The sequence below is a fragment of the Caenorhabditis elegans genome, chromosome X (genome assembly GCF_000002985.6).
Source record: "Caenorhabditis elegans chromosome X".
NCBI lineage: Eukaryota > Metazoa > Nematoda > Chromadorea > Rhabditida > Rhabditidae > Caenorhabditis > Caenorhabditis elegans.
Window position 1 is genome coordinate 13,267,389 of NC_003284.9, and position 25,743 is coordinate 13,293,131.

Genomic DNA, 25,743 nt, shown 5'->3' on the forward strand with positions numbered 1-25,743 from the left:
TTGTTTTATAAGGCCGTTCTAATATGATAACAATTGCGTCATTGTTGACAGACCAACCTTCACATTCAAAAGACACAATATGGTTTGTGAATGAGGGAATATTTGAACTAGACTGTCGGGAAAATGAAACAATGAACTTGAATTTCTCAATGTATGAATCTCAAGAAATGAATAATAATTCAATCGTTTATTTACAGCGTTCAAGTGAAGTTGGGTTTAAGCAGCCTGAGGAACTAGCTCGCATATGTATGGCTTTGTGGTGAGGACTGCTCCGCAGACCGGTTTGACATCAATATTAGTTTTTGGAATGAACTCGTATTTTTGGATCAATGCACTAAAAATCAAGAAGAGCTCCATGCGGGCCAATCCTTCTCCAACGCAATTTCGCTTTCCGACACTGAAGGGAATTGTTCGTTCTAATACAGACTGAAATAAAATTTTAATTGAACGAAATACTTCAACTATTGATTGTATTTTACCTTATTTATTGTTTTTCCATCGGCCATTAAATATCTATCAGGGTTGAATTTAGAGCTCTCTTCGAAAACTGGGTCATTTTTCAGAACTGACCAAATTTGTGCAAATACAAGGGTACCAGTTGGTATTTTCTTCCCTTTAAGTAGAATGTCATCTCGGTCTGTAACAAATTGATCATACTGAATACAACAATTGTACACAAAGTTACTTGTATGAGTCCCAAGAATTGGTATCATGTTTGAGCATCTTTGAACTTCATGGATGACTGCTTGAGTGTACGGCATATTTGGTTTGTCTGACATTGATGGTAATCTAGCAGTTCCTACATTATCAAGTATTTCCTTCCGGACTTTATCTTGAATTTCTGGATATTTCATCATGAATGCCAAATGCCAGCGGAGAGAGTTAGAAGTGGTTTCCATTCCAGCCAGCCAGAAATCGATAACTGATGCACATAGGTTGTTCATGCTGAAATTGAAAAATGTATCAAATGGATACGAACATTGAAAAAAAAGTAAACAATTTGGGATGGAACGAGAATTCGACTCACTCAAGATTTGGATTTCCACTTTGTTTCATTTGTTGCATGTATGCATGCACAAAGTTTTCTGGTTCGCTTTCTCCATCATAATGTTTGATCTGGCTGGTCACTTCATCATTAATAAATTCTTGATACTGAAAATAAAATTATTCCCATTTTTTCGACTTATCTGTTTTTAAAATTTACCGACTGAATGTTCTTTTTGATTCTGTGATATCCTAGCTCTCCAATTACTGGGAAATGTTTTAACCATGGGAAAGCTGACATGAGAAAGATCGTCTTTCCTTGTACGGTTTTCAAGTGCTTATCTAGAACTTTCACAAATGTCTCAAACTTCTTAGAATCCTCATATTTGTAATGGTAACTGAAGAGGCTCTCGTTGATGACATTTCCAACACAAAGTTGAATCGGCCAAAACATGTCAACATTCTTCTTATCAGCAATACGCTCAAGTTGTGCAAGCATTTCGTGGACTGATCTCATGACTTGTTCTTCCATCAAATTTCTGCCTAAACCAAAGTCGCGAAGAATTTTCAAAGCAGTTCTTCTCTGAAATCTCCAATTGTCTCCATTCGAAAACAAGACTCCTGTGTTCAGGTGAGGCTGGAGCAAAGTTTCTGGTGGTCGATCAGCACGGTAAATAAAGGCGTCACCTGTAAATCGGTTAAGTTCATGAAAATGTCTAGAAAACAAAAGAAAATTGATCAATGCTTAATTTAGGGAATTCAGCATCGGAAAAAATCCCGTGCAAATTTAAAGTTGGACTTTTTTATTGAGGTGCATATTTTGAATATAACAGAAGAATTCGATGGATATAAATTTAATAATATTTCTAATATTCAAATGATTAACATTTTGCCCTGCTAAAAATTGTTGTCACTTGAAAATGCAGCATACCAGTGTGTAAAAAACACAAAACGTCATACTGTTTATAATTGCATTATAACTAAACACTTTTACCTTGTGTTACAAACGCTTCTTTTACGTGTTCGTAGTCTGTTAGAACGATTGCAGGGAGTGGTGTCCATAATGTGAAGCATGGCCCATAAGTTTTTGACAAGTCATCTAAGTACTCTTGGATGTTCTCGGAGGGAATCTAAAAAGATAACGGGAAGTTATTTAACAACTATTTTAGCACGCAAACCTGCAAAATATTTCCAATGAATGGGAGTGGAAATGGCCCTTTCGGATATTTGCTCACTTTCCAGTAAAAATAGGCAATATAAACTGTGATAGAAACTAGAAAAGCAACTATCAGAATACTCATTTTCGTTTCAATGAAAAGTCAATTGATCAAACTCTTCAAGTTGTTCTTTTTATAACAGTTTTTGAATTGTTATCGCCGCGTCCACCGACAGTCACATATAATACTTTTACTACAAAGGCCGCGGCCAGAACAAAGATTTTACACGTGAAAGTGAAGATGGAAAAGATTAAATACAAAATGTCTATTAGTGTCAAAATAGGAACAACAGCTACAATTACTAATTGTTTGTTTGAAATTCACTAATTAGGTTAGAACACTGAATATTTTTATGACACTTTTGTGATGTTTGTAATACCAGAAATTTAAGATATTGTTTTGAATAAAGTCATTATTAAAAAAAACTATTTTGTTTAACATCATTATGGTTTTTAAAAAAATTTCGAACTATTATAAAGGTGTTTACAAACTGAAATCAACTTATCAAAATTTATTCATCCCAGTTCAAAATCAGCAAACATGTAGAAAAAGTCAAATAGATTTCTATTTTAATCCTTAATTTTATAGCATATCTAAACATTTTTTTCGTAACCCTTATTTTTAAGAAAAAAAATTGATTTTCCGAAAGTAAGAAGTAATTTATGCTTTGCGAATCTAGCTAGAAAGACGATTAAAAAAAAAAGAAAAGTTCAAAATGATGAAACTATGTTGCTATGTCTTATAATATTTTGCATCTCTAATTTTCATGGTACATTTTTAAATTAATAATACTGATCATAATTTACTTGTTTACTGTCATTTTACAGTTCCTCAAAAATTTAATTCGAAGTTCATAAATTATTAAAATAAACTAACTGAAAGTCAGAAAGAAGATAAAATTTGTTTAAACTATTGGAAAATAAACAATTAAATTACGAATTTTTTGCCTGTATTATAATATAAAAATTTTATACGTAATTATTTTCTTGAACCATCTAACACTAATGGTAACAAGTAGACGAATTTCAGATTCTAGCAGAATAAATCTCACTTTTCAAATATTTTACATATTTGTTGTGAAATGCATATCGGTTATTTGTATTAGAATTCATTATTAAAAAATATGCATAGAGCAAATATTGTACACCTTTCTCAATTATTCTTGATTTGATTTATTTCAACATTAAGAGCCAAAAGGTAATACATTAAAAGGTAGTACAATTTAGGTTTAATGAGAAAATAAATTTATAAAACGAGACAAGCCCAGCAAGAGTTCATCTCGAGTGTGGGAAATGGGTGGGGTAAGAATTAGAAAACAGAAAACAAGAAGATTAAAGGATTAAAGGATTAAAGGACGATCCGTTCTTCAAGTGCTATGCACTGCGGATCTGGGATTCAGGTACACTGCCTGGTGGTGATCCCTCTGGGCTGTAATTTAAGCCACGCCCTAGCCGGGGACTGTGGCCGATAACCCAGTCGTGGATTGCTCCACTTCCCAATAGAGGCTGGGTGAACCTAGAATATTAAAGGAAAGAAACTGGACTCGAGATCACATGGAATCAAAACCGGGGAATGTGTAGATCGAGAAAGTGGGAAAATTGGAATGGAGAAAGGAAAATCGGGACGTTTTTGAAAAGATTATTCCAAATGGGAACTGATTGGGAGAAAAAGTGAGCGGTGCAACTGTCCTTTCTAACGAGAATCATAGGGTGCCTGTTTTTTAACGAGAATCATAGGGTGCCTGCATGTTTTGGAATAGTAGGAGCAGGAAGTACGGAAGCAGTAGTTGAATTGGGAACTGTCGAGCTGGGTGGGGATTTCCCGAAGGAATTGGGAATATCAGAAGGAAGAATAGGTTCAAGAATTGGAGGAACTGCCGGGCAAATCGGAACCGAATCGACAACATTATCGGCAAGATTTTTGAACGAGGTAACAGTCAAAAGAGTAGCGTGAAGATCGTTAATCATGCCAGTCAGTAGAACAACATGTTCATGAAGAGCCTTGTAAGCATCATAATCAGCGAGTCGGATTGTGGGAATTGCAGGATCCTCATCAATTGCGACAGAGAGCGATCTTTTCTTTTTTTTTTGGTTCATTCGAATTCGAATCCATTGGATCGATAATAGGAGAAGGGCAAGAGAGGGGTCACCGTCTTACTCGGCTCAAAAGGGGAAGAGTGGTCAAAAGGGATGAGTGTGTTTCTGAAAATTAGTGTCTTGTATTTCTGAACAAGTGTCAACAACTTAAAAAATAATGTTTATTTACAGAAATATCCGTTACGCTTTTTTCAAAATAATTGAAATTTTCTAGCTGATTGTGGAATTAGTCGGCACGTGTATGGCTTTGTTGTCAGAACCGCACCAGGCACTGGAGACAAATCAATGCTGCCGTTAGGAATAAATTCATACTTCTGAATTAGTGCTGTGAAAATCAAGAAAAGCTCCATTCGAGCCAATCCTTCACCAACGCAATTTCGTTTGCCGACACTGAATGGGATTGTTCTTTCCAAAATAGTCTGTAACGTAACACGTTTTTTAAAATCAGAATTTAACAAAATGACTCACTTTGTCGAAAGTTTTTCCATCAGTGAGGAGATATCTATCTGGATTGAACTTGTGACTATCTTCAAATACTGAGTCATTTTTGAGAACCGACCAGATTTGAGCAAATATTACAGTGCCTGTAGGTACATTTTTCCCTTTAAGCAGGATATCTTCTTTGTCTGAAAAGCGATGATTTTTGTAAAGTTCTAAATTAAAAGAAAAAAACGAAAAAAAAATACTTGTGTGAGTTCCCAAAATTGGAATCATATTTGAAAATCTTTGAACTTCATGTATGACAGCTTGTGTGTACGGCATATTTGGTTTGTCTGACATTGACGGTAATCTAGCGGTTCCTACATTGTCAAAGATTTCTTTCCGGACTTTATCTTGAATTTCAGGATACTTCATCATTGCTGCCAAATGCCAACGAAGTGAGTTAGAGGTTGTTTCCATTCCAGCAAGCCAGAAATCAAGAACAGATGCGCATAAATTGTTCATACTGAAATATAGGAACATGATAGTTGCATATCAGTATCGACAACAATTATTCCAGAAACGAGAATTTTACTCACTCAAGATTTGGATTTCCACTTTGTTTCATTTGTTGTAAATATGCATGAACAAAGTTTTCTGGTTCGCTTTCTCCATCATATTGTTTGATTTGGCTTACGACTTCTTCATCGATAAACTTTTGGTACTGAAAACTGTGAATAATGAAAAATATAGAACTTATCCACTTACTGATTGAATATTGCGTTGAATTTTATGATATCCGAGTTCTCCAATTATTGGAACATATCGAAGCCAAGGAAAAGCAGATACTAAAAGTTGAGGTTTACCTTGTGCAATTTTCAAATGTTTGTTTATAACTTTTACAAAAGTTTCGAATTTGTCCGAATCCTCATATTTATAATGGTAGCCAAACAAGCTCTCATTAATCACATTTCCAACGCAAAGTTGAATTGGCCAATACATGTCAACATTCTGCTTGTCCGGTATGTGATCTAATTGTGCGAGCATTTCTTGAACTGATCGCATAACTTGCTCTTCCATCAAGTTTCTTCCCAATCCGAAATCTCGAAGAATTTTCAATGCCGTTCTTCTTTGAAGCCTCCAGTTGTCTCCACTAGAACCTAATACGCCCGTATTCAAATGTGGCTGAAGGAGAGTTTCTGGCGGACGATTAGCACGGTTGATAAATGCGTCACCTTAAAATTTGAAGAATGTTATCTTGTAATTTTTAAAAAGTACCGTATATCCTCTATTAGTAAGGCGCCTCTATTAGTTTTGCACTCTCTATTAGTTTTGCACTCTCTATTAGTTTTGCACCCCATCATTTGTTCCCTATTTTTAGGAATTCAAAGATTGCATTATAAAATCGTTTTACGAATCAGGAAAATTCTTACAGATTTGGTATAACAAGCCAAAATTGGCAAAATATGAGTACAACTCGGACAGTTTTTGCGTATCAGCCTTAAAATTCGTCCATTTTTGTTCATAAAATGTTATTGAAATTGAATATAATATGCCAAAACTTAATGGGAAACATGAGAAAAAAACCTGTTTGAAAATTAGTTTTGCACGCCTTACTAATAGAGAATATACGGTATATTGACCAAATAAAATTTACAATGTAAAATAGAACAATTATTTATATTTTTTAGAGTGAAGTAAAGTTGAACTGACTATGTACGAGTACTATCGACAAAATGTTCATATATTTTGAAATTGTATGTATAAGTTAATTTCCAAGATCTCACCTTGAGTAACAAATGCTTCTTTAACATGATCATAATCTGTCAGAACAACTGCGGGTAGTGGGGTCCATAATGTGAAACATGGTCCATAGGTTTGAGACAACTCGTCAAAATACAAATGGATGTTTTCGGCGGGAAACTACAATCAATACTTTTAAAACTTATCATTCTCGAAAAAAAACACACCTGAAGCAGGTTTCCGAAAAATGGCAATGGTAACGGTCCTTTGGGATATTTGCTTACTTTCCAGTAGAAATATGCAACGTAGGTAGTAATAAATGTAAAGAAAGCTATTATGAACACACTCATTGTGAAACAGCCTTTGTTTTTTTAGAAGTTTCGTAGTTCACTTATATACCGCTCCCAATTTGTTATCGTCTCACTTTCGGTCACTAATGTCACTAAAACTACAAAGCACGTATAAGTAAAGTCAAAAAATCAAAACATTATTGAAACACACTTAACAAGAGTTTAGTCACTCAAGATATAAAAGTGATGTATTACATTAATAAAATCAAAGAAAAATAGAATACAGTACGCGAAACTTTTCTAGCTTTTTTATGTTGAGTTTCACGTTAGTCCTAAAATTTCATGAAACAAAATAAATTTAAAAAAAAAACAGTAATAAAGCACAAAATAATAAAGTAAAAAAAAAAAACAAAAATACATAAATACAGACGTGCCACTGCTTAAGCGCTACTCGGGAGTTTTGACACTTATTGGAATTTTTGCATTTCTGAAAAGATTTTTTTAAAGATTATCTCCGAGGTGGTGTCGTCGACTTAAAAAATATTTTTATTTGACTCGAAGTTGTCTGAAAACTCCGAACTTCAAAATAAAATATCTTGAAAACTTCTCAAAAAAAGTTATGGCGGCTCAAAAAATGACCTAAAATTAGTTAAAATTTGAAATTTTTCCCACTTGTCAATGTTGCAGCGGCTGAAAACAATATTTTTTTGAAACCGCCGTTTAATTTTGGTTGTAGCAATTAATTATCTTGCGTATTCAACTAGAGTTAGGTACATTGAAGGTCGATGGGAGACCAAATTTGGTAAAGTTTGGTAACTTCTCTTTTTTGAGAAGTTTTCAAGAGGTTTCGTTATAAAATCGGGGGTTTCAGGCAATTTCGAGTCTAATAAAAATCTAACGGAATATTTATCCGGATCAGAATTTCCAAAATGTCTTGTTTGCCTCTTCGGTATTTTTTTAAAATTTATTATTTTTCAGAATTGATGACAATTTATTTAAAATTAGCAAATAAAAACCAAAAAGTGTTGTTTCATTTATCGCTTACGGGTTAAAATAATTGGAATAATTAGTACAAGAAGATTACACTATTTAGACAAAACGTGACAACATAAAATTAAAAAATGGAAACGGATATAAGTAGTAAAATGCAACAAAAAAAAATTATTGGGGTTACATTTACAGGTACTGGCGAAATTTAAAAACAATGCATCCAATTTGGATCAAATCCCCATCTTCCAATATTATACAAGTTTTCTCCGCTTTTGGGTAGCTGAGTAGTTGGCTGACGCATTTGCAAGCTATAAATAATTTAATTGACTCTCTGAACAAATCTTAAATGTCTCACAATTCTGACACGTAAATTCCTTGTACCGAATTCTGTTTACAGCAACTACATGATTCGCATACAAGCAGAAACTCGGATTTTGGTATGCAATCATGCAGTGAGTGCTGGCCCAATTTGAACAAACTCCAAAATTTTGAAGTGGGATGTTGGAATTTTGATCTGTACCGATGAATGTTCTTTCCCGTGTCAAAGCAATCGGAGATCGACCAATGACTTCAATTGATGCATAGATTCGAGGAAAAACGAGAGAAGTTAAAATTCCCAGTGGGGCATGATTCATCATACTGTAATTAAAACCAATTATGACAATATTTAAAACAAATTTTTTTTTTCTGAAACTTCAATTCCATCTATCACGAACTTGGTTTACACCTCTCGTAGCAACAAAGCTTAAACTGTTCGCAAGTAAACTAGTATAATTATTGTTCAAAATACAACTCACTTTCTGCCAGAAGTGCTCGGGCCTGCCATATCTGCAGCTTTCGTCGTGCTAAATCGAGTTCCGGAACTGCAATTTAAAAAAATTAAAATTGTCGTGTAATTCTAGAGCTTTCTTGAAAATGAGATTTTAGTAAACAACTGACGCAGTATAGGCAATGCCCTGCCTTAAGTTAAATACTTATTTGAAACTGTTTTATACAAGAAAAACGACGAGTGAGCGTTGTTATACTTTTGATACATATATTTTAATTTTCTCCTCAGGTACTTGAACAAACTTACTTGCTGAAATAACGTCTTTTAGTTACTATCCCAGTTGAATTGATTGAGAAGATGGGATTACCCATTTGTGGAGCCGCTGACGTTGGTGGTTTTTGGGAGAACTATAAATATTATTTTTAGAGTCAAATAATAATTTTTAAAACTATTATTTTAAGCAACTGGTTGAATAATCAATTATTGAGATAATTAAACACTTACTTGCTGGCTACACATATGTTGCGGTCCGAAACTCAAAATTGAGCTTGCCGGAAAACATGAAGAAGGGAAATGGGACACGTTGGCAAACGAAGATTGACGGAAGGATTCCATTCCTGTGAACAAAATGTATTGAAGGTAGATAAGCAACATTTTTTATTTTTTCCAAACGACTCAAAATGGCCTCACACGGGAAAATTTTTCACTGCAGTCGGAAAAAGTCTAACTGTTTGGAAACGGATAAGTTGCCAAAATTGGAGATTCAGCTAAACCTAGTGTTTTTAAATTCTATAAAATTATTCAGAACTTCCCTTCAAGCAAAATTAATTCTAATTTTTCTTTACCGTTAGCCCTGTTCAGATTATTTGCCAAATTCATGGAAAACGAACCTGATGGTGATATCATCCCAAAACTTCTCTTAGGTGTTTTGTTGCTTGCTTCAGAAGAAGAGTGTGTGTTGCGCGAATCAGAGGAATCCAAATTTCTTGCAACCGGATCATTTGACAAAAAATTCGATTGGGGAGTACCCTCTGATGGATCTTCAATTTCATCGTCCAAAGTGATAATATCGACCATGGGCGATGGAACACAAGCTGCATTTGTCGCTGTTGGACGAATCGGCACTGGTCGAAAAATGGGATGTGGGGGAATATATTGAACTTGAGAGGAGGCGCTTGTCAACGGCAAATTGTGTTCGGGAATTTGTTCAACTGTATGCTTTTCGATCTCTGAAATTTTTGAAATTCAATATGTAGATTCTTTTTGAAAATACGTCTGATAAGGACTGTTCTTACCCATTTTCAAAGATTCTTCTTGATGAATTGATTGGGCAGAGGAAGATGTTACTATCGGTGAATATCTGGGCAAATCTTGGTACATCGCTCCATCAGTTTCAGTAGGCTCTGTAAAATGTTAAGTCACTGTGCGTCATTGTGAATTGAAACATAGGAATGTTTTAACTGTTCCACCGCATCATGTATCTCTGAAATTTGCCGGAGGAATTGATAGAACTGAGGAGAAGGCACATCTAAGTCCATTATATGTACGTTTACCGACTTCTGGGAGAAATTTAACACCATGTGCAATAGGCTAATTCGAACTTGTGAATTGGAATTAGGTGCCTGGTTCATCACTATTTGAATTTTTTTAAAGTTTAATTAATGTTTTCCAAAAACGCTGAATAAAAACTATTCTTACCACTTTTCAAAAGCTTCGCTTGAGGAACTGACATAACTGGGGATGAGGCGCCAGACGCTGAACATCCAGGAAAATCTCCGTCGCCTTTTTTCTTTTCTATAAAATTTTGAGCTTTACTGTTCTCATAAATTTGTCAGATTACATAAAAGTTTTTTGAATGTACATACGTTGAGTTTAAATTATTCTTACCCAATTCCAAACGTTTAGCTTCAGCTCTTGTGATTCTCCTTGTTCCCTCGATATTTTGTGTCTTTTTAATCTTCTTCGAAGGTGCCGAAGGTGAAGCTGCACTTCTTCCTGATGTTGCAGAAGATGTTGCTGAAGTTGATGTTATCAAAATTATCACAATAAGCATTTTTTATTCACAAACCATTTTCTAGCGCACACCCAAGATTCTCGAATGCTTTGTAGCATTTGATGAAATTGTAGAAGTTGCGTTCTTCTTTTGCACAACGCTCATTTTTTCTAAAATAACTTAGTGATCTGATGTTTAACTGAAGAGTGTTTTGCTTACTCATTAAGTTCACCATCTTCTAGCGGTTCCAGTTTAACGTTTGGGCAAGTGCCTAACAATACTTTTGGGATTTTCAATGTTTTAGTATATTCATCTAATTCAATACCATTGGTCTGAAAGTAGTTTTTATCAATGGAAAAACTAGAAAGAACATACGTTCATTGGATTGAGACGTGAGAGTGCTGCATACAGATGTTGCGTACGAAGTGGGCCGGTAGGGGGACCAGCTTTTTCCTTTTTGTGGTACAAAAAGACAGAGGCATGGTAATTCCTCCATGCCTCATTCAGCATTCGATTTTTCGGATTTGCCGAAAGAATGGCGGTGAGTTCGGGGATCTTCTTCCTATCTGTCTTTGTAATTTTTTGGCAACGACGACATGTAAAAATTGTTCCGTTCGGTTGGGGATCCGTGTCGTATCCCAGACATTTTATGTGAAACGATGCTGGGCAGCTGTGGCACCAAAGAACCTCTCCTCGTCTCTGAAAAAAGGTAAGTTAAAGGTTTATAAGTGATCCAAACCATTTTTCATTCAATCCTTAAGAAATAAAATTTCGCGAATATTTTTTGAACTTTGAATGCAAGCAACTTGACAAATATTTTTCACTTTTTTAGGAGTACCATTTCATGATGTTTCAGAAACAAACTTACTGCGCAAATGCAACACGCCTTTTGTTCCTTATAATCCCATTCTGCATCATCATCACTTTCATGATCTTGACTTGATGAAGAGCATTCTCCTCTCATCTTTGGGGTCATATCCTGAAATTGAGGCGATACGTTAACAAGTTTATAAATCATTATCCAACCGTGAGCTCTTCTTTGATTTTCTTTGGAGCCAACTTTTTGTTCGTATTTCGTTTTGTCATTTCAAATTCCTATAGTCGTTTGCTGTAATTAAAACAATTGTTGAATCATTTATTTTACTGAAGGAAAAATTCAGCATAGTGAACATTTTTCAACGTGAAATATTAAAAAAAAAAGGAAGATCAATACTCAGAAACGTATGTTGTCGTGTGAATTATTGAGAAAAGAAACCGATTTTCCGCTCGCAGGCTTTTAGATGTGATTTTTCGAGGTCTTTTAAATTTCTGCGGTTAGCATTAAAGCGCATTTGCTGAATTTGCCAAAAAATGAAAATAAAGTGTTGATTCCTGCTGATTTTAAAGAAATGTTTGAAACAACTAAACACCGTAACTTCTCTATCAGTGGATATGCAAAAATAATAACACTTCGGATGAACTGGAAGAACGTTTTTTGCTATTATAGATTTCGATTTAATTGACGTGATGAAAACTAATAGAAAAATACCGGAAAGGAGATACGGTTAGTTTACTCAAATATTATTATAACATCGAACAATCAATGAACATAAGCGACACATAATCTAAATTGAGCAAATGAGTGTGAACAGGCACTCATCGGAACGTGTCGGGAGAGGAGAGATGTAAAGAAAGCGTCAGGGGCTGTCAGCAGATGACCGTGTAACTGAGACCGATCAATACAGTTTCTAAACACTTGCGTAGGACTCAACAAGTCGTCTAAGCAAGTCGGAGCCGACATCCAACAGATATCCTTCCGTGAATGAAAGAGTATATGTTTCTGTTGGGAGTCTAAAACGAGAGTAGAATCGTATTGAATGTTGCCAAATCGATTTTGATATTTCAATGACACAAAAAATGTTCCTTTTTATTTTGATAGCTTAGTGCAAATTGTTATTCTACTTTAGTCAAAAAGTCACATTTTGCATTGAAATCGTTGTTATCCTCCAGCCAATAAATGAAAAATATTACTTATTCATGAAAAATAAGAAACAAAACAATTATACGCAGTATTTCGAAACAAAAAGGCGTGATTATGTACTATGAGTAACAAAAAAAATTAATTAGCGGCTCAACTTCTCATCAATGGAAAGTGTGCCAATAACAACGCTTAGCAACCCAAATATGTGCTCTGAAGATGATAAATCAGAATGTCAAAAAATCAAAAGCATCAAACTATTCTTTATTCTAAATTTCTAGCAATATTGCAAATCATTAGCTAAATATTTAAATTTCACATTACCGGAAGAAGAAGTTTAAATCTGTATTCTTTTATAAAAAGAGATAAGAAGTGATTTAAAAAAAAGTTTTTTGTGCTGGTCTTGCCTTTCAACATTATTACATATTCAAAAATCAAGAATAAAATACATGCGAATTACAAAACATTAAGAACGCAAGACCGGGCAACTGTGAAGAATGTTCAATAAATATTAACATAACGATAAAAATGAAAACGGAAACAAGAGAATAACACTTTTCATATTTCAAGACGTGAGCTATGAAACTTGTTTGAGAACGACAATATTTCAATTAGAAAAATCAATATAAATTGATATGAACAAACGCAAAGGAAATAAAAGTTGACGTCAGGAAAATTGGGACTGGATCACTGAGGTCATCTGCCTACTATGCTCACAATTGTCTTCGATGCACAGTGAGTGGGGGAAATTCACACGTTACTCCGCCTAGTCTTCTGCGAAACATGCAATAATATTAGCTACAGCCATAAATAGTGAGAAAATCTTTCAATGTGTATGTTCAAAATTGGTAATTTTGAGAGCGGACGGTCAGGTTGAAATTCTCATTCCCCACTTATTAGTTTAAAATTAAATTAACAGAGACCGTAGTCGAAGGAACAGTGTTAGTAGGAAGACTTTCTTGTGAAACAAGTAAAACGAGATTTTCAAGAAAAATTAACATAAAAATTATTCTGCCACGAAAATAACACACTTGGCTCACAGATTATTGTGATTTCGACTATGCGAAAAAATTGTTTTATTCATTCTAATTTTGATTCAATTAGAGACTACTGTAAGCAAATAGTGAGTGGCACAAAAACAATTAGTGAATGTTGCCGCAGTGAAAAAATTTCCAACTAAAATATATTAAGCAGAATTTTTTTTCGAGGTGTGAGTATTGAATTTTGGGAGATGGTTGTTTTTGCAAAAATGATAGAATCATTGGTTTAACACCTGAGAGGAAGAACTTTTGATATAACTCACGTAAATGAAACATATATAGTGTTTTATTCATAAGATGATTAACGAGTTACATAAAATGGGATTTCGATTTTTTAACGACTTTGACTGATTATTTTTCCCGAGGTTAGTCATGAGCAACCAATATTTTTTTTTGTTATAAAAAACATCAGAGACCATTTATTTTTATTTTTTAATGGAGAAAAAGGTTTAAATAGAATTTTCCTAGACTTTCTGAACGAAACAATTTTGAAGCTGTTTTTGCTTCTCATGCATTCTTGAAAATGGCCAGAAAAGGAAAATCGGCAGTTTTCTAGTTGCAATTTGAACTGAGATTAATTGAAAAGGCAAATGGGGACTATTGTTTTTAGCGCGAGCAAAATACATTTACTATAGTTTTAGAGTCATAAAAAGAATGAGGTGTACGTGTTGGTAACTCATACATACGTGCATATTTATTCCCGTCTTTAAAAAAATATTAGTACCATGAGACATTTGCTAATTCTGAAATTTTTTTTGCTGCAAAAATGTAGGCTTACTTTTTTTTGAATGAATCAATGATTAAAATAAATTTTATCAAAGCAGTTAGGCAAATCAATTCAAAAAGATAGTAATATTAGTAGAATAGCATTGCGAAAATGATGTGGTTTCAAATTTCGCAATTCTCTGCTAAGTCGAAAATTAGGCTAGACATGCGTAGGATACTTATTTTGCACACCTGAAGCAGATAGATGCGGAGATAATTAGCAGCGTGAGCTATGGATTTTAATCCAAATATGACTTCGATTGTGTCTAACAATTTTGCTGGTAGCGTTGAAAGACTTTAGCAACAATACAGGAAAAATAATATTTTGAAATTATGCAGGTTAATAATATAATCCTGTATTTTATCATCTTAAGTATATTTTCACGATGCTAAACTAATAAATGCTTTATTAAAAAAGAATAGGAAAAAATATCTTGATTAGTCTAAAATTGAGCTTTCAGTTGGCATGTATACGGTTTGATAGTCAATACTGCACCAAAATCATAAGACATATCAACTGGACCGTTTGCAATGAATTCGTATTTCTGGATTAGTGCACTGAAAATCAAAAAGAGTTCCATTCTTGCGAGTCCTTCTCCAATACAGCTTCTCTTTCCAACACTGAACGGGATGGTTTTCTCTAGAATATTCTGTAAAAAGAGTGATGTTGTAAAAAATATATGTAGGGAATATTAATTCACCTTATCGAACGATTTACCATCAGCCATCAGGTACCTATCGGGATTAAATGACAATTGATTAATGAAAATAGGGTCGTTTCTCATGACCGACCATGCTTGAACAAGCACGTTTGTGCCGGCTGGAATGTTTTGTCCTAAAACGTTGGTATCCTTATTGCCTGAAACAATTTTGTTTCAATTTTTAACGAACAAATTGGTGAATACTTTGATGAGTTCCTAGGAAGGGAACCATATTCGAATGCCGCTGAACTTCATGAATAACTGCTTGTGTATATGGCATATTTGGTTTATCGGACATCGATGGAAAACGTGAGTTGCCAACAACATCCAAAATTTCTTTACGAACTTTGTCTTGAATATCAGGATGTTTCATCATGTAAGCGATGTGCCATCGAAGCGAATTCGAAGTTGTTTCCATACCAGCTAGCCAAAAATCTAATGCACAAGCACGTAGATTTTTGACACTGAAAGGAACATATTTGATAAGGGGAAATGTCAGCTATCATTAATAATAGTTCAATGTTTTTTGCCATTGATGAACAATTTTTGATACAAATCAATTATGTCTTTAACTTACTCTAATCCTGGATGACCATTCTGTTTCATTTGTTGCATATACGCATGAACAAAGTTTTCTGGCTCATTTTCTTCCTCAAAACTTTTCATTTGCGTTGCTACCTCTTCCTCGATGAAATATTGATACTAAATTGTAGTTTTTATCATTTAATTCAAAACTTTCCCTTATCACTTACCGACTTGATATTTCTTTTGATTCTTTGATAACCGTATTCGCCTATTATTGGAACATGGCGAAGCATGGGAAACGCCGAAACTAACAATGAACATTTTCCAAGAAGAGTTCGCAAGTGGAAGTCAATTACACTAACAAATTTTTGGAATCGTTCACAGTCATCGTATTTGAAATGATAGCCAAATAAGACTTGGTTAATTACGTTTCCAACGCAAAGCTGAACTGGCCAGAAAATATCAGCCTTCTTTTTATCATCAGTTTTCTCCAATTGCGTCATCATTTCTTGGACAGATTTCACGATTTGCTCCTCCATTAGATTTTTGCCCATTCCAAAATCGCGGAGGATTTTCAGTGAGGTTCTTCGTTGAAGTTGCCAGTTTTCTCCGCTAGAGTTCAAAATTCCAGTATTATCGTGAACATGGAGCAATGACTCTGGTGGCTTGTGAGCGCGATTGTTGAATTCGCCTGAAAGATGTACGCAACATTAGTTTTGTTGGGAAAAAAATTATTTGAGTTTATGAAAAAATTTCGGTGCCTCATGCTGGAATCGAACCAGCGACCTTCTGTTTACTAGACAGACGCTCTGCCACTGAGCCAATGAGGCGCTTGATGAGAGATGGATACTGAAGAAATATAGACATGAAAGGAGAATTTTCAAATCATTGTCTCACGATATCACATTAGCTATCCAAAAACCTGTTCTTTTTAAAGTATTAATTTATATTTTATGTTCTTTTAAAATTTTGTTGAAAGTAGAACCTTTACCTTGCGTTACAAACGCATTCTTAATGTGATCAAAGTCTGTTAATACAACACATGGAAGTGGGGACCAGACCGTGTAGCATGGCCCATAGATTTTTGCAAGTTCATCAAACCATATTTCCAAATTTCCACCCGGAATCTGAAATTAATATGTTTAGATTAGCATCCACAATAAAAATTCTCACCTGGTGAAGATTTCCAATAACAGGGAGAGGAAATGGCCCTTTTGGGTATTTCCGTACTTTTAAATAAAAATGAACAAGATACCCAACTGTGGCCACAAAAAATGCTAATATCAGCAAAGGCGACATTTGAAATGAAGCAATTCTCGATGGAATATTTTTTTAAACAATTTTTTGATGTTTATATAGGTCGATGTGTCTCTACCAGTCATACTACAAACCACATTTCACTGCGGTACGCAGTAGAGTTTGTGTTTACCATGTCTTAATTGTGATCTGCGGTCTTGAAAAAATACATTCAGCTTTGTATTTTGCATCATGATACTTATGTTTGTGAACTGAATATCATTTGGGTTATGATTTCTTCGAGTTTTTTTCATCATAATATTTTATCACAAACCAAACACGTAGTTTTGATCTGAATTTTTCAAAAAAAAAAACCATCTCGCATTATGACTTTGGCATTTCACCAAAACTTTACCTGTAATTTTCCAATAATCTAAAAGACTTAGGTAAAAATGTTTTGTTTTGAAATTCGGTAATATTGAATGTTGAATGTGTATCAAACTAACTGTAAATCCGGTAAATCCGCGCTGACTCTACTTCACCTCCCAAAGAAAAATGCTGGAATGTTTAATTTTTATAATTAAAATTTCGTACGACTGCTCCCGATGATTTTCTGAAGAGTTACACTTGATACAGAAAATAAAAAAGAAATCCGTCCAACCGGATTCGAACCAGTGACCTAAGGATACCTGCTGACTCTACAGTCCTCCGCTCTACCAACTGAGCTATCGACGGCACATGAGGGTTTGCGCCGCGGGAAAAAAAATTTCGGTTGAAGAAAGAAAGGGCGAGTGGGACGGAATGAGATTCCTTTATGATTGCGGGTAGATGAAGACGAGGGAAAATTTATACATTTTTTCGTTTTGATATAAATGTAGTAGATGGTTGTACCAAGATTGCCAAAAAATGTATGAACGGCTTAACCGACAAAAAAGCAAACTTCTTTTAAACTTCAGCGCGAATGAGCCAGTTAGAAAAAATGACCTTGTTAAAGTCATAAGCTATTACAAAGACAAATAATTTATTCGGTGTAAAATTTTAATGACAAAACAAGGCACAGAATTTCAGTAAGAAGATTGGCAAATGCACCGGTAGTTAGAGATTCTATGTGAAATGTAACTGGAAAAGAATCTAGAAAAATCCAGGAGAGTTTCAGAACATAAGGACAAAAGGGAAGAAAATAGCTATCATATGACGAACAATTCGCTTCCGTTCATCCACTCCATTTCCAGAATTATCCAAATTATCGTAATCGTCATCGTTTTCCACTTCATCATATGAATCAGCGTTATCGAAATTCTTTTCGTTTCCGCGTCTAGCCTTTGGGTTCCTTTGTGGCTTGGAGTCATCTTCATCGTCGAAAAAGTCATCTTCATCCTCATTGCGACTACGACGATTGGTCATACGAGGCTTCTGCAAAAAAAGAAACATTACTATATTGAAAGGTTATATTGCTTTGTTAAACTTACACTTTCATCCTCTTCATTATCCTCATTCTCATTGTCTGATTCATCTTCTTGAAAGTGTTCACGAGTTGAGTGAGATCTAGAGTTGTTGCTTCGACGACTTTTTTGTCGGGACTCCTTCTCCTCACGTTCCTCGTCTTCGTAGTCATTTTCCGGTTCTTCTTGGCGACCCTTTGGCGTTCCACGGCGGTAAGACTTCTTTTCTTCAGCACTATCCTCGTTGTCATCTTTCTTCCGACGGTACACAGGATCATCGCCAACCTCCGTGTCAGACTCTGCCAACTTCTTAGAATTTCTGTCAGATTTGCTATTGTAGCTTCCTGGAAGATTATTGATGGCGTCTGAAAGAGCTTTCAGATCGTTCGAAGCCAGCACATCTTCCATGGCATTCCTTCTGATTGGAGATCCTATGTAGTGAATGGAAGGAGTAGCGAAAACTTCTTCGGGACCATCAACAGAATACTCATCATCATTCAAATTAAACAGTTGAATGCCGTCGTGGATGATGAGCGAATCAACAAAAGTTCCTTTTGAGATGAATAACAATTGCTCCTGCTCGAAGTTACTTGGAAGCTCAGAAGTCGCGAAAGTACATCGAAAGTCATTATTGCCAAGGGATTCAACTACTCCGGTGAGGTTCTGCAAATAAATTCCGAAATAATAACAGTGAAAAGATTTACAGTTATATATAGTTATACTTGATATCTAAAAAGGATATCTACTGACCTGTTCGGTAACAAGGACAGTCCCTCCGAGCTCAGCGTGCGCACGTAGGCGTTGTCCCTGATGTGGAAGGCAGACCAAGTATTCAATGATCTCGTCTGGACGTCTATTAACTGCAAATGCTGCATAACCATTCATATCGGTAAAATTGCGAATGTAGAGGTGCAGATTGTGGTCAGTGTCAAATTGAAACAGCGAGTTGCATCCGGCGTTTGGACTGCAACCGTACGGCTCCCCGAAGCATGAGTTCTCTCTTGAACAGTCAATGCTGACAGCAGCAGAGACCATCATCGGCAGAGCCATGAGCAGGAAGCGATAAAAGGCCATTACCTGAAAATCAGCAAAGTTTTAACTATATTACAATTTATCAAGATATATGGAAAAATATAGAAGGAACACACCACATTAGAAATAATAATAAACATTTTTCAATTTCGTATAATGTATATATTAATAAATTGAAACAAAAGAAAAATAAAACACCTCCACCACCACCACGACAAGAGCGAGCACACCGCTCACCAACCTACACCAATAAAAATGGGGAGAATGACTGGAGGGCGACTGTCTGTTGCCGACCAGTGGTTGTTTTGTTTGTGTCCACTTTTTTACCCCGCTACTGGGTGTAGATCAAAACATTTTCGCCAAGGAGAAGAAAGAGGAGAGACATAACCATCAGAGATATGTGACTAAATTGCCAAGTTTGCAGTTGGACGAGCTCAGAATACATTAACATTTGCCGCAGAAGCAACAAATCGGTTAAAATCTAATTGAAACAAGTACAATGTCGGTCAATATTCAAAAAATAAAAATGAGCAAAAAATGCTAAAGGGGTGTATCAAAAAATGAAAAATTTGGGATCGACAAAAATGAGCCGAAGCGCTACAGGAGTGTAGCAAAAATAAAAAAAATATATGGAGCTTGTCAAGTTTGTTATTCTTGGTAGAAATTGAGAAAATAGTTTTGTCAAATTTCCCGAGTTTTTTGAGGATTTGTCGCACAGTCCAGACAGGCACAAAATACCTAATATAGTTGAGCATTGGCGAAAATCTTATACAGGAAACCAGTAGACAAAATCATTTAAAATAACGACTTTCAAATGTATTTTACTTATGTGTTTAGTTTTTAAATATGCCCATTTAAAATATTTCCAAAATTATCAAGGAATGGAGGACACATTTATAGTCATTCTCTTTGTTTGTATCAAATTTGAATTGTTAAAAATTGTTTGATGTTTTACTTGTTATTTTTGAAGAACTTACTTCAAGCTTTCATTCCGCCACCATATACTAACTATAACTACTAACTATACCAATAAGCCACTCTTGTAAATTGTAATATCATTTCCTCATTCCCACCTGTTCCCCCTTGCATTCATATTCCGAATCCCATATTTTTTCTATTACTTATTCTATCACATACTGTTGAAATATCCAGTGAAAAATAAATAGATTTTGAACTTCTTTTGTAAATTGATAAAACATTATTCGAGTTATGAGACTATTCTATTTTGAATTGCAAATAAACGGATAACGATTATTAATGAATCTATTCAGGGAAAAACAATAATCATCTCAAGTAAATAAAGCGATTGGCTGATTCTTAATTGAAAAGTCTCATGCGTTCTCGAGCGGCTCTTGCTCTGTTCCATCTCGGCAGTTTGTGAAGAAGCTCTTTGTTGTCATTTGTAGTTGGAGGAGCATTCCCAGAGTTGGATGAAAACTCAAACTGTTCCAAACTGATGTCACGAAATTGCTGCAGAATCAGCTCATGATCAATCTGAAATAGTGCATTATTTTTAATGGTTTTCTTATTGATTTAATTTAGAAACATACCATGAAACGGTTGCCATGTTTCTTTTGATGTTTGGACTTGGTTCCGACTTTCCGAGTTTTGCGCTGGAATACAATACTCGAAGCGTCTGCCATCTCAGAGAGCACGCTTCTCTTATCAACAGCAACCTTGCGTGAGACGTGTGGCATAGCCATCGGCATAGCTTTTTCAGGCATCAATACCTTCTTATCCTGAAATAATTCAACAATAAATAATATCCGCTTAGGAAAATGTTATAGGTTTCCTATAACTTCCTTGTTCATTTAATTTAGAAACTAACCTTGGACCAGTCGTCATGTTTCTCAAAAGTTGAACACTTGTTCTTCTCATCAACAGCAACTTTTCCCAAAGCTCGAGGTTCCTGCTTTGACGCGGATCTTTCGAAATCCAACCTCGCAACCTCCTAAAATAATAAAACAATTAGATTAGATCTAAATGTGTTCGTCACTCTTTAGAATGAAAGAATTAAACACATACCTCTGCAGTAAGAGGGATAGTGAACGTGGCTCTGTGCGAAAGTCCATACTGTTCACATACATCATCAGTGGTGGTGAATTCGAAAACTCCTGGAGCCACTTGTTTGCACTCCAGCAAATGCAAAGGAAGCGAAACGGTTATCTCGGTTTCCTTGATTCCAAAAGCTTCCATTCTGGCAGCGCGGTCCCACATTATTACCCGTCTGAAAACAAAATTAAGAACTGTTGGCAGCAGTTTAGAAAACCAGAAATATGATTTCGAAGGAAACAATCAGATAAAGTTCAAAACAACCGAGAATATGATAAAAACCGTATGTGTATTGTTAATTTGAGCAATTTGCAAAAAAAAATTAAGAATGCAAAAAAAGTGGTATCTAAGATTCAAGCAAGGCATGCAAAATGGATAAGAAACTAGGTGTGTTAGCAGTGTAAATGGTGAGTAATTGGGGTGATAGTGAGGTGGGGAGAGTGATACATTATACATTTTCTAAAATTTGATATTGGTACTTAAGACATGTTAGTACTTAAAACATGAAAACCAAAATGAGAGCAATTGCAACAAGATCACAAACAATGTGCTTCCTTTTATCCAATCTACTTCCAGAATTGTCCAGGTCAGACCAGTCCTCATCGTTTTCCTCTGTATCAAACAACTCATCCTCATCGGAATCCTTCTTGTTTTTCCGCCCTCTCTGTGTCTTCCGTGGCTTGGACTCATCTTCATCATCGATGCGACTACGACGGTTAGTTTTACGAGGCTTCTGGAAAAAGGAAGTTATATTTCATAGATTTCTCATAGGTTATGAAACTTACAAAACTATTGTCTTCCTCATAATCCTCATCATCCTCATAATCATCTTCCTCTCGGTTTCTATGAGCTGAGCGACCTCCATAAGGTTTTCTGCGGGGTTTGAAGTTATCTTCATCGTCGAGAATGTCATCATCATCGTTGCGACTGCGACGGTTGGTTTTACGAGTCTTCTGAAAAATAAACATTTTTTATCAATTCCTTGCTTGTTGTTAAACTTACACTTTCCTCCTCTTCATAATCCTCATTCTCATCGTCCGATTCACCTTCCTCACGATGCTTACGAGTTGAGCGACCTCTAGCGTTGTTGCTGTGACGACGTCTTGGCCGGGACTCCATCTCCTCACGATCTTCGTCCTCGTACTCGTATTCCGGGTATTGGCGGCGGCGCGAGTGAGAATCGCGAGTTTTCGATCCAGATTGAGCCAACGTCTCTAGATCTCTGTCTGTCTTGCTCTTGGGGCTCTTGGGCAAGTTACTGATCGCTTCTGAAAGTGAGTCCTTTTCATCTGAAGTCAGCACGTCTTCCATGGAACTCCCTCCGACTTGAGAACCAATGTGATAAATCGATGGAGTCAATGGAACTTCAGCAGAAACAATATCAAATTGAGCATCGTCCTCCAAATTGAACAGTTGAATGCCGTCGTGGACGAAGAACGATTCAACAAAAGTTCCCTTTGACACAAAGAATAATTGCTCTTGTTGGAACTTGGTTGGGAGTTCGGAAGCCGGGAAAGTACAACGAAAGTCAGTTTTGCCAAGATATTCCACATCACCAGAGATTCTCTGAAAATAAAATTATTGGTGACACAAAATCAATAAAGAACATTCAGAGAATTGTTTCTCAAACTCGGCTGATCTGCAGTAATCTCTACTAACCTTTTCGGAAATAAGCACTCTTCCTCCGAAGTCGGCATGAGCGCGAAGAAGTTGTCGTTGGTATGGAAGAATCACAAAGTATTCAATCGTCTCGTCTGAACTTCTGTTGACTGCAAATGCTGCGTAGCCACTCATATCGGTGAAATTGCGGATGTAGAAATGCAGATTGTGGTCAGTGTCGAAGTGGAAGAGCGAGTTGCATCCGGCGTTTGGACTGCAACCGTACGGCTCCCCGAAGCATGAGTTCTCTCTTGAACAGTCAATGCTGACAGCAGCAGAGACCAACATCGGCAGAGCCATGAGCAGGAAGCGATGAAAGGCCATCATTACCTGAAAATCACATTGGAACTGTTTTATAATTTATGAAAATCTTAGAAATAATAAGGAATAAACATTGACAACACCAAAGGAAAAATGAACAATGTGTTTCAAATTCGAATTATAAAAATAAAATTAAAAAACTTGAAAAAAATGTAGAAAATAAAAAAAAATCAAATGGTTGAAATGGAAGAATACCACTCACCAACCTGCACCAAGAAAAAGAGTGAGACTGACCGGCGAGCGGTCGTCTCTGCCAAGCCAGTGGTTGTTTTGTTGGTGTCCTCATGTTCGTCCCGCTCGCGCGTGTAGATCAAAACATTTGGGTCGAAAATAACAAAAGGGAGACATAGGAACCAAAGGTGCGCGAAGAATTCGCCAAATTTGGCGTTAGATTAACTCTGTGAATGGTGAAATTTGCAGCTAATACAAAAAAAAACAGCCCTATATTGTGAGAATTGGAAATTTTAATCTTTTACAAGTTTAAAACAGTTTCTTCGACTACACTTCTTCTCACTCTTCACAACATGTTTTTTTATTATGTTTGGAAGATATATGTCTGCATCAAATTCGCGATTTAAGTTCAGGTTTTTTAAAGTTTTTCGAAATTGGTTCAAGATGTCCGAAAATTTTTACTATTTAGGCAATTATTCTTGCGTTTTTCATCTTCAGTAGTTTTAGATCAGGGCTGTCACGAAAAAAAAGTTTCAGCAAAAACATCTTCTCTTTTTGTGTGTCATGTACAATTCCTGTCGATAGGAATTAAAATTTCCTTACCTATTACTGAAAAATAGACGTTGACCAGATGAATATCTTAGACGATGCCTTCCCTCTAAACGCTATAAAAATTCTTGGAAAATTTTTGAGATGAATTTTTGGTTTTTTTTTGTGATTTTTTAATTTTACTTTTAGCTTTTTTGTTTTTTTTATAAAAAAAAGAGAGGTCTGGAGTGTGCGTTCTTTTCAATTTGGGCTAAAGGGTGTACATACTTTTTTCCGCTTGGGATAACACTGTTGTTGAACTGTTTCTAAATGTGTTGGTTCTGTCATTTTATAATCAAAAAGTCAAAAAACGTTGCTTTCTCATGACAAAAAATGAACTAATTACTTCTACATGGATACATTGTAATTTTTGACTTTACATTTTGCGCAATTTTCAGTTCATTATTTTTACCTACATTCTATTTAATGATTTCGGCGGAAGACTATATTTTTCTGAGTTCTATTTTTTATCCTGTATCTTCCACGCTAGCGGTGTCTGTGCAATTTTTTTTATTATACCTGATTGTCAAGCACTCCCCTAAACACTTGAATTTTCTTCGAGCCACTTTAGCTCTAACATCTGTTTTTCAAATTATTCTTATAATCGTAACGTATTTTACACAAGTTCGGTATCAGACTACTAAAACTCCAATCGAGATTTGGACTTATGGCTACTGCAGATTTTTTGAGCCATGGATATGCAATTGCTTTTACCAAATTATGCAGGTTAGGCTTGAACAGAAGAACATTAAAAAAAAAAAATTAAAAAAAAAATTTTTTTAACCGAAAATGTATATTTAGTTGAGCGTGTTGGCAAGTCATCTTACAATTTACGGAACTTTTTTCCTCAAGTACAGAATGGTCACAAAACTACAGATGAGCCAAGTTGAAATTATGAAAACGTATGTTGTGTTCTATTTTCCTCTCATTTTATCCACAGTGAGTTTTGTTGAAAAATTGACATGTTAAAAAAAGATATTGTAAGATATTTGTCGTAATCATTTTCAAAACTCAAGTGTGGACGGTACAAGCGGAAGAAGAACTCCGCGTTGTGAACATTGATGGGAACAATAGTAGAATGTATCTAATCTTTGCAATCTTGAACTACTCACACTGGCCAAATACGTCAAATCTCGTGATTTACGGTGCATGCTTATTGGCTTCTCCCGTCATTTGCTTTTTCTACAGGAAGTGAGTTTTGTAGAAAGTATGATATTCGAATTGTTAGATTATCTTAGGAATACTCTGAAACATATCAAAAACCAAGCTGGAAATATGTCTATTGCTTGTCAGGAACAGTACAGAAGCTTCATATTGGTATCAGAACAGTTATTGCAGATATTTCTCATTTAATTCAAGTTTCAGGGTCTCACTATTCAATGCATTCTTCCTTGCGTTATTTTTATTCCACTAGAATTTTTGTATTACTACTGTATCATCACCAAAAACGAGCTTTTGTTTGTGGAGTTCTTTTTTCCAGTTATAGTTGAACTACCGGCCATGATTGACCCTTTTATATCAATTTATTTTGTGACACCATACAGAAAGTTGATTATCAAATGGGTGCGAAAAAGAAAAACTCTGCATAGAACTGATACTTTCTAATGCAATTTTTTATTATGATTGAACACATATAAATTTTTATAGATTTTGCATGTGTTTTTACCTTGAATTGAGATGTTTGATAAAAACAATACGTTTTAAAACGTTTTAATATGTACAGTTCAAAAGCTGTGCAAATAAAATTTCGAC

At 35.4% G+C, this 25,743-nt stretch overlaps 8 protein-coding genes and 8 non-coding genes across 16 annotated transcripts; 7 read left to right on the forward strand and 9 right to left on the reverse strand.

Moving 5' to 3' along the window:
- Window positions 1-173: 173 nt before the first annotated feature.
- On the reverse strand, window positions 174-2,298 carry cyp-14A2 (CYtochrome P450 family). The gene is made up of 7 exons (NM_077803.4): window positions 2,163-2,298; window positions 1,979-2,114; window positions 1,205-1,671; window positions 1,028-1,152; window positions 686-945; window positions 480-637; window positions 174-426 (listed from the first exon to the last, which is right to left on the reverse strand). Exons 1-7 carry the CDS (start codon window positions 2,283-2,285, stop codon window positions 217-219), a joined length of 1,479 nt encoding a protein of 492 aa, NP_510204.1. The 5' UTR covers window positions 2,286-2,298; the 3' UTR covers window positions 174-216.
- On the forward strand, window positions 898-1,017 carry K09A11.10. Its single transcript, NR_072381.1, has one exon. It is a non-coding gene; the product is annotated as an Unclassified non-coding RNA K09A11.10 (non-coding RNA).
- Window positions 2,299-4,448: 2,150 nt separating the features above from the next.
- On the reverse strand, window positions 4,449-6,814 carry cyp-14A3 (CYtochrome P450 family). The gene is made up of 7 exons (NM_077804.4): window positions 6,688-6,814; window positions 6,505-6,640; window positions 5,486-5,952; window positions 5,317-5,441; window positions 4,984-5,243; window positions 4,766-4,923; window positions 4,449-4,716 (listed from the first exon to the last, which is right to left on the reverse strand). Exons 1-7 carry the CDS (start codon window positions 6,808-6,810, stop codon window positions 4,489-4,491), a joined length of 1,497 nt encoding a protein of 498 aa, NP_510205.1. The 5' UTR covers window positions 6,811-6,814; the 3' UTR covers window positions 4,449-4,488.
- Window positions 4,600-4,698, forward strand: K09A11.9. The gene has a single exon (NR_072382.1). It is a non-coding gene; the product is annotated as an Unclassified non-coding RNA K09A11.9 (non-coding RNA).
- On the forward strand, window positions 5,214-5,362 carry K09A11.8. The gene has a single exon (NR_072383.1). It is a non-coding gene; the product is annotated as an Unclassified non-coding RNA K09A11.8 (non-coding RNA).
- A 1,112-nt stretch (window positions 6,815-7,926) lies between the features above and the next one.
- phf-33 (PHD-type domain-containing protein) lies at window positions 7,927-11,588 on the reverse strand (the record flags this gene model as incomplete). Its single annotated transcript, NM_001373553.1, has 14 exons — window positions 7,927-8,048; window positions 8,096-8,379; window positions 8,538-8,603; window positions 8,816-8,916; window positions 9,014-9,126; window positions 9,400-9,738; window positions 9,805-9,912; window positions 10,208-10,303; window positions 10,397-10,525; window positions 10,578-10,672; window positions 10,722-10,834; window positions 10,878-11,201; window positions 11,371-11,481; window positions 11,529-11,588. The coding sequence occupies 14 exons, from the start codon at window positions 11,586-11,588 to the stop codon at window positions 7,927-7,929; spliced, it is 2,061 nt and encodes a 686-aa protein (NP_001359533.1).
- 21ur-11576 lies at window positions 11,371-11,391 on the forward strand. The gene has a single exon (NR_072384.1).
- A 3,066-nt stretch (window positions 11,589-14,654) lies between the features above and the next one.
- On the reverse strand, window positions 14,655-16,809 carry cyp-14A4 (CYtochrome P450 family). Its single transcript, NM_077806.5, has 7 exons — window positions 16,664-16,809; window positions 16,482-16,617; window positions 15,718-16,181; window positions 15,543-15,667; window positions 15,170-15,429; window positions 14,966-15,123; window positions 14,655-14,914 (listed from the first exon to the last, which is right to left on the reverse strand). The coding sequence occupies exons 1-7, from the start codon at window positions 16,787-16,789 to the stop codon at window positions 14,708-14,710; spliced, it is 1,476 nt and encodes a 491-aa protein (NP_510207.1). The 5' UTR covers window positions 16,790-16,809; the 3' UTR covers window positions 14,655-14,707.
- R04D3.13 lies at window positions 16,237-16,323 on the forward strand. The gene has a single exon (NR_072385.1). It is a non-coding gene; the product is annotated as an Unclassified non-coding RNA R04D3.13 (non-coding RNA).
- R04D3.t5 lies at window positions 16,249-16,320 on the reverse strand. The gene has a single exon. It is a non-coding gene; the product is annotated as a tRNA-Thr (tRNA).
- A 554-nt stretch (window positions 16,810-17,363) lies between the features above and the next one.
- R04D3.14 lies at window positions 17,364-17,464 on the forward strand. The gene has a single exon (NR_072386.1). It is a non-coding gene; the product is annotated as an Unclassified non-coding RNA R04D3.14 (non-coding RNA).
- On the reverse strand, window positions 17,378-17,461 carry R04D3.t4. The gene is given in 2 exon segments: window positions 17,378-17,413; window positions 17,425-17,461. It is a non-coding gene; the product is annotated as a tRNA-Tyr (tRNA).
- Window positions 17,465-17,732: 268 nt separating the features above from the next.
- R04D3.2 (uncharacterized protein) lies at window positions 17,733-19,245 on the reverse strand. Its single transcript, NM_077807.7, has 3 exons — window positions 18,919-19,245; window positions 18,196-18,831; window positions 17,733-18,139 (listed from the first exon to the last, which is right to left on the reverse strand). The coding sequence occupies exons 1-3, from the start codon at window positions 19,240-19,242 to the stop codon at window positions 17,879-17,881; spliced, it is 1,221 nt and encodes a 406-aa protein (NP_510208.1). The 5' UTR covers window positions 19,243-19,245; the 3' UTR covers window positions 17,733-17,878.
- A 1,141-nt stretch (window positions 19,246-20,386) lies between these two features.
- Window positions 20,387-21,427, reverse strand: R04D3.4 (UBX domain-containing protein). Its single transcript, NM_077808.7, has 4 exons — window positions 21,226-21,427; window positions 21,029-21,151; window positions 20,751-20,939; window positions 20,387-20,694 (listed from the first exon to the last, which is right to left on the reverse strand). The coding sequence occupies exons 1-4, from the start codon at window positions 21,415-21,417 to the stop codon at window positions 20,518-20,520; spliced, it is 681 nt and encodes a 226-aa protein (NP_510209.1). The 5' UTR covers window positions 21,418-21,427; the 3' UTR covers window positions 20,387-20,517.
- Window positions 21,428-21,528: 101 nt separating this feature from the next.
- On the reverse strand, window positions 21,529-23,243 carry R04D3.3 (uncharacterized protein). The gene is made up of 4 exons (NM_077809.7): window positions 22,912-23,243; window positions 22,255-22,818; window positions 22,038-22,205; window positions 21,529-21,985 (listed from the first exon to the last, which is right to left on the reverse strand). Exons 1-4 carry the CDS (start codon window positions 23,233-23,235, stop codon window positions 21,749-21,751), a joined length of 1,293 nt encoding a protein of 430 aa, NP_510210.1. The 5' UTR covers window positions 23,236-23,243; the 3' UTR covers window positions 21,529-21,748.
- Window positions 23,244-24,417: 1,174 nt separating this feature from the next.
- Window positions 24,418-25,596, forward strand: srd-38 (Serpentine Receptor, class D (Delta); the record flags this gene model as incomplete). The annotated part of the gene is made up of 5 exons (NM_077810.1): window positions 24,418-24,717; window positions 24,793-24,930; window positions 24,977-25,182; window positions 25,230-25,308; window positions 25,357-25,596. 5 exons carry the CDS (start codon window positions 24,418-24,420, stop codon window positions 25,594-25,596), a joined length of 963 nt encoding a protein of 320 aa, NP_510211.1.
- Between the last annotated feature and the right edge of the window lie 147 nt (window positions 25,597-25,743).